This window comes from Culex pipiens, chromosome 2 (genome assembly GCF_016801865.2).
Source record: "Culex pipiens pallens isolate TS chromosome 2, TS_CPP_V2, whole genome shotgun sequence".
Lineage (NCBI taxonomy): Eukaryota > Metazoa > Arthropoda > Insecta > Diptera > Culicidae > Culex > Culex pipiens.
In genome coordinates, this window is record NC_068938.1 from 163,734,433 (window position 1) to 163,741,467 (window position 7,035).

General features: G+C 35.3%; 1 protein-coding gene across 4 annotated transcripts in view; it reads left to right on the top strand.

The window, feature by feature from the left end:
• Positions 1–3,526, top strand: part of LOC128092764 (apolipoprotein D-like) — a 40,751-nt gene extending 37,225 nt beyond the window's left edge. For 2 of the 4 annotated variants that reach the window (XM_052707332.1, XM_052707331.1), the window contains 2 exons: positions 2,727–2,933; positions 3,272–3,526. In XM_052707332.1, the coding sequence (XP_052563292.1) occupies positions 2,727–2,933; positions 3,272–3,388 (324 nt within the window). In that variant the 3' untranslated portion in view covers positions 3,389–3,526. Of the gene's footprint in view, positions 1–2,726; positions 3,048–3,271 lie in introns of all 4 variants that reach the window. The other 2 variants (XR_008211988.1, XM_052707333.1) reach the window with 2 other exon arrangements.
• The last annotated feature ends 3,509 nt before the right edge of the window (positions 3,527–7,035 follow it).

Here is a 7,035-nt window from a genome sequence, read left to right on the forward strand (position 1 = left end):
GATTTATCAGGATTAACTCCAATCCTCTCAGATCAAGCGCCCTCAAAGTACACAAACAAACCACATCTAAAGCATCCCTCCTATCTGTTTAATCCTAAAGCTCGAATAATGAGCGGAAGGACGACACAAGGCTTGGTTCTGCAACGAGATGCCTTGCTATCATTCACCTCTACTCACCGTGACCAAATTAAAAACGTAGCTCGCGTTTGCCTCGACTATTCATACCACGCAGCAGGATCATCCGTTTCAGCATGTGGTGACAGAAATAGATTATCGTCCTCGGGGTGGGACTCAGGGATGTGAAAACATAGATAGAGTTTAAATTGAAAAAAAATGGTTATTTCAAATCAAATCAAAATGAGCATGTTTAAAAAAGATCTCATGAAGGTTTTTCGCAGCACTTTTTAGGAAAAAAAAATGTGTTTAACTCAATCCATTCAACAGTGAGTTTGAGTCAATTTCGCAAAAAATGCTAAAACTTAGCATATTTTTTAACCCACACGAGATACAGGCTAGAGAACAAGTGTCCCTGGGGATCAAGTCTCTCCACTCTCCCCTACTCTTGGCTTTTACGTAAATTAAAATTTACTAACAAATACACCAATTCCTTTCTCCGTATTTTTTTTAATGGCCGTTAGGGTGACCTACACCGTGCTAGGGTGGTACCAAAAATGGTAATTTTCGTTATTTTTTGCAAAAACCACATTTTGCAAAATATCACAGCTCCAGGCCATTTTAACCGATTTTAGCTGTCTTGGACGCAAATGAAAGGACCAACTTCTTTGTTTCGTAAAATTGTCCAAGGAATCCGATAGAATATTTTCAGACATAGACTCTTTGGTCCAGACTCTTTTGGATTCATTCCACCTTTTGAAAGGTTAGGCTAAGTTTTTCGGTCTTTAAACTTTTTTTCCTTGGACGAAAAACTTATCACCTTTCATTTGCGACCAAGACAGCTTCTACCTGGAATCTTTTACCTTCAAATATCAAAACTAGTATGTCTATACCTTATTTCGAGGGCAAAAAGTGAGATTCTTATTGAAAATTTATTGTTTTACATCTTTGTAGAACATACCAAAGCTGTGAAACTCGATTATAGAAAGTTATTAGCAATTCAAAAAAGTAATTTTTATATGAATAACATTTTTCACAAACTTCAGGCCTAGGTTTGGGCTAATGTCAACTAATTTCGCTCAAAATTTGCACAGTTGTGCAAAATAAAAAAGAAATTAATTTTTCGCTTGTGGAACAGTGGGTAATTTTTTCTAGGCACTAAAAATATATATGAAACTTCAAAAATCTGTATCTTTTGAAGGAATTTTTTGATCGATTTGGTGTCTTCGGCAAAGTTGTAGGTATGGATACGGACTACACTGGAAAAAAATGATACACGGTAAAAAAAATTGGTGATTTTTTATTTATCTTTTTGTCACTAAAACTTGATTTGCAAAAAAACACTTTTTTTTATATGTTTTAGGGGACATCAAATGCCAACTTTTCAGAAATTTCCAGGTTGTGCAAAAAATCTTTGACCGAGTTATGAAATTTTTAAACAATACTGATTTTTTCAAAAAATCGAAATATTGGTCGCAAAAATTTTTCTGCTTCATTTTTCGATGTAAAATTAAATTTGCAATCAAAAAGTACTTTAGTGAAATTTTGATAAAGTGCACCGTTTTCAAGTTATAGCCATTTTTAGGCTACTTTTTTTGAAAATAGTCGAAGTTATATTTTTTTTAAATTAAATATTTTTAAAGAGCTGAGAAAATTCCCTACATTTGGCTTTTTTGAACTTTGTTGATACGATAATTAGTTGCTGAGATATTGCCATAAAAACAGGAAAATTGATGTTTTCTAAGTCTCACCCAAACAATCCACTATTTTCTTCGGAAACTGTTGGTTTGGTTTTCAATGTTATAAACTTGTGAAAGATTGTCTGTATTTAATAGTTTATCAACAAATTGGACAAGCCTGCCTTTTCTACTCTCAAAACTTCGCGAAAATTCCTCAACCAAAAACATAAAACGACACGACACTGCTCTGAGGATCACAGTCGCCTCGCTGGACACAAAAAAAGCCCGACTCAAATTCGCACCAGCATCAAACATCTGCCATCTCTAGGAGGTTCAAACACTATAATCATGCTGGGTCTTCCCGGGTGTAAGCATTACCGTCAGGACGTTCACGACGCGTACGGTTCCACCTCCTGCCTGATGCAATCGCTAAATTGCACTTCAGTGCATTTTCCACCCACTTTTGTTTGCCAGCTGATCCTGGCTTGGGATTCCTGGGAGGACCTTTGGAACTCGTTTTAAAGTGTCATAGATTTGTAGTCTAGTTACAAATTTTTGTTTATGGTTGTTTTTAAATATTTCTGGGTTTCTAACGATCTTCCCAAAAAAAAGTGATTTAAAAGTCGTTGATCTACTTGTCTGTGAAAGCAGCTACCTGTAGACATTGTCCTGTGTGACAAAGCGGTGTCCTGTTGCACTAACCCGGTCTACACCGTTCCTGATGTAGATTAAATGGATTTTGCACACCTTCACACGTTCAAGCAAAGATATTGAGAATGATGCAAAAAAACTGCTTAAGGGGAATCACTTAACACTATTGCTGCTATGCTCAAGTACACTCGACTCTCTTCAGAAGCATTCTTTTTACGAAAAAATCAACTCAGATTTCAGCGTAATTACTAATCTTAATTTTAAATCTCTACTCTTTCACAGATCCGCAACCGCCTCGCGAGCTTCTCGGTGGATCCGTTCGACCTGAGCATCATCAACCAGACCGGTTGTCCGAAGGAGGGCGAAGCCGGCTGGAACATCCACGTCGACACCAACACCTTCTCGGCGAAGAACATCGCGAACGTGTTCCGCAAGGCCGGCGAGAAGATCGGCGACGGGTTCGAGTACGCCGTCAACGCCGGCAAAAAGGTTCATAACTTTATGTTTTGAGCTTGTTGAGCTTCCTAGAGGAAGAGCCACGTGGGTCTTCACCTTTTTTTTTGTGTGTGCTTTTTTAACGGTAGCCATATTACGAATTTCCCGGTAATTGGTTATTATTTTACATTTTTGCGAAACGAAATCCTCTTTGTCAAAAATTCAATTGAAATCGTACACCCCCTTGTGCTTGTAAATCTCAAACATTTTCAGGCCTTCTTTCCGGAAACCGTCCCACACATGAAGATGACGCAAATGTCCCGAATTTCCTCCCCCATGTGTGTGTGGGCTGCTCTTCACCGTTGTAATCCGATTGTCGTCCTATTTTGCAGATTTATAACCAATACACCGACTCGAGCAACGAACATGGCGCAACCACCACCAACAATGGCCATCGTGCGGAACGTTTGACGGTGTCACAGGAACCGGATGCCGAGTGGTTGCCTTGAAAAGGGGAACGGGAGAGCTATTTTGGGAGGAAGTGTGTCGATATGAATGGTTTGGAATAATTTACTCAGATTACATACGTCAGCGAAGAAAATTTTAACGAAATTGAGGCAAAATAAAGTGATTGACAATAAACATAACGGTTTTGATGAGTTTTCTTATTTTAACTTAAAAAGAATTCCTCCTAGATTAACATATCCCAACGATGAATCTGAAAAAAAAATTCATTTGTTTCCCGTAAAATAATTGAGAACAGACTTTTTTTTATTTAGATAATATTGCCCGTAATTAGGTTTATTGTCTTTAAAACTATTTAGGGGAGCAACTAGTATTTCCAACGAGTTACTAATGTTACACATCAGCACTTTGATCCCAATTAGCAGCCAGTTATACTCGATCATTCAATGATTCGATCTTTCATTTTTTAAATTTGTTTTCATGAAAGGTGGTCTAAACATCATGTTATTTAAAAAACGATGGCGGGAATCGATACTCCAGACAGTTAAAAACACTCTCCATTTTGACCATTTTCCTAAGAGACCATCCACAAACCACGTGGACACTTTTTTGGAAATCTCTCCCCCCTATCGTGGACAATTTCCATACAAATAAAATCTTTTTTGTATGGAGCGTGGAGTGGACACTAAACACTAACAAAAAAAAATTCTAGCCATGGTTTCACTATTCAATTAAAAAGAGTTGTAAATAGCATAATGCATTAAAACAGTTCATTTAAAATAAATCAAAAAAGTTTAGACAAAACTGTTATCTTTTGAAAAAACTTTTTGCAGTCTATTTCCATTCAATTTGTTTTTTTTAACCATGTTTTTGCTCTATATTTTCAGAGCAATTATTGACATAAACATTGAAAAATGTTTACATTGGCCTTATAAAACTTTTTTCCGGATTTTGAAAAAAAAATCAGGGTACCATTTTAGATTTTTTTTGAAAATATTAAGAGGATATGAAGAGTTTGAATATTTCCAGATGTTTGGGATTTTTTTAAACGCAGTCTGAATAAAACATTATTCAACATGACAGCAAGTTGGAAAACTAATCTTTCAATCTAAGAAAAGAAATAAGAAGGAAAAGGGATAGAAAATCGATTTTCTAAATCATCTTGTCTGAAAACTAACGATTGCGAACTGCATTTCCAAATTAATTTGCCTTCCGCACTGAGGTTAAGCTATAATCCTGCTCTAAAAATGAATTTTTCACATATTGCTCGTAGACCCACCTTCATGTATTCCAATCGAATCTAAAATTGAACAAATCTAGAGTTTTTTTTTATTAGGTCCTATAAACATATGAAAGACAATAGTTCATTGGTCCTTTTCAAAAAAAAACTCTGGAGATGTCTGTCTGTCTGTGTGTCTGTGTGTTACCAAAATTGTCACTCAGTTTTCTCAGCACTGGCTAAACCGATTTAGACCAAACCGGTCGCATTTGACACAGTTTTGGGTCCCATATATCGAGTTTCAACAAAATTTAAGTTTCGATAAGAAGTGTTTTTCGCAAATATCCAGATGTTAGATAAATTTCATGAAATCGTACCAAATATCACCATGTTATATATCGTTGGATAGGTTATTGAAATAACTTTTCAATGAGTCCTGAAAATTGGAAATCTGGCAACCCTGTCCCAAGTTATGACCACTTAAGTGATATTTATGTACATTTTTGAAGCCAGATCTCACTTATTTGTTTGTCAACTGTGTCCAGATCCGTCATACGATCCATCGTTGGTTAGGTAATCGCAAGACGTGTCCAACGAGTCTTGAATTGTAAAGATCTATGAGAATCTTTTAGTAAGAAGTGAGGAAGGCACCAACCACATAGGTGGATTAAGTTAGTTTTTTCTAGATTTTTTCTATATTTTATTTGAATATTTATACTCTTCCCCCCAGAGATGAGGGACAAAAACTCAAAAATAACTGGGTAATTTTCCGCCAACTAACACAGTCGATTTGCGTGAAACATTGTCCTTAGGGGTAATTATGGTCCCTGATCATTTTTTTCGATATCTCGTTACGGTTTTGTTTGAACATTCGACATGTTTTTTCAATAATTAGCAGCCTGAAATGGTGATGATTTGGAAATTTGGTGTCGAAGAAACTTTTATATAAAATTTTACGCCCGATTTGATGGCGTACTCAAAATGAAAAAAAAGTATTTTTCATTGAAAAAAATACAAAAATAGTTTTAATACCGCTGTCATTATTCCTTACTCAACTGTAAACAAAATGGGACTTGTCATTTTATGGGAGTTCCAGACTTTTCAAAATTCTAAAAAGGTGATTAAAATTACGTCATGATTCGAATTCCCGGACGCTTCGAAACCCGGACACCTCATCTTGTTTTATCAATTAACGTCATGATTCGAAATCCGGACACTTAGTAGCATATCATTTTTGTTATAGCTGACAAAAAAATCATGTAATAAGTTGGAAATGAAGAAATATCATCAGGATGTAGTATTCACAGTCAGTTTTAAGAGAATGCATTCAAAATATGTCTTTACTAACAATTTTTCATCAGAATTTGAAAATTAAAATGACTTGTTGTGCTTCGAATCCCGGACATTGATAATAGCTGATTCGAAATCCGGACAAATTTGGACTGAAATGTTAGTGAATGGCATTCTTTAGGTCTCAAACAAGCTGTTAACATCAAAACAATCGATATTTTACATAAAAATTATTTTACCATAAATTTCTGCTTTGACCTCTCGCTGTTTCGGACGCCTATGAAATATTTCACATGAAATGTTTCGCATTTTTGGTAATCTTATAATTTTATTTTATTTAAGTGGTTACATACATGTAAATCGGCAAAAATGTCAGTGATTGGTTTGAGCACACACTTAAACTTTTATCAAAATCTGTTTTCAGGGCATTAAAATATATATTTTCATCTATTAACAAAACAAATTTGAAGACATTTGGTTGTATCATTACCGAGTTATAGCTATTTGAAGTTATCAGTTTCAAAAAACGGGTGCCACGGTATCTCAACATTGCTTCGACCAAATCGGCTCAAAATTTTTGTGAAGACTCGTTAAACCGGTCCTGTGTGCATGACGAAGGCCGATCTTCAAAAAGTTTATTTAAAAAAAAAGATAAAAATATTTTTATGTTTTTCATATAAAAAATCGCCAGTTTTTGATTTTTGTATTTTTTGAAAATTCTAAATTTCAAAATCGGGCTTTTTCATGCACACGGGATATGTCTTGGGAGTCTTCACCCAAAATTTCAGCCAATTTGGTCCGTTCCATCTCGAGATATCGTGGCACCCGTAAATCAACTTGGTGTTCAGAGAAAAACGCTCAGAAAGTTAGACAGTTTGCTTTGCGCATGGCAAAATTCTGAGCTTAAATCGTCTCTAACTCAGTTAAATCATGAAATATCTTCATGAAACTTTCAGGAGTGATTGAAAATTATCTTTTAAGTGGATTTAATAAATTTTCTGTAATATGAAATTTTGTGATTTTCTACATGTATGTAACCCCTTAATTGTTTTGACATTAACTACAGCGTTCAAACAAACTTTAAATGAAAGTTGATGTTAGAATTCATCAAATAACAAAGTTTTGACATTCATGATGCGAACTTTATCCAAATAATTGATAAAACAAGATGAGTTGTCCGGG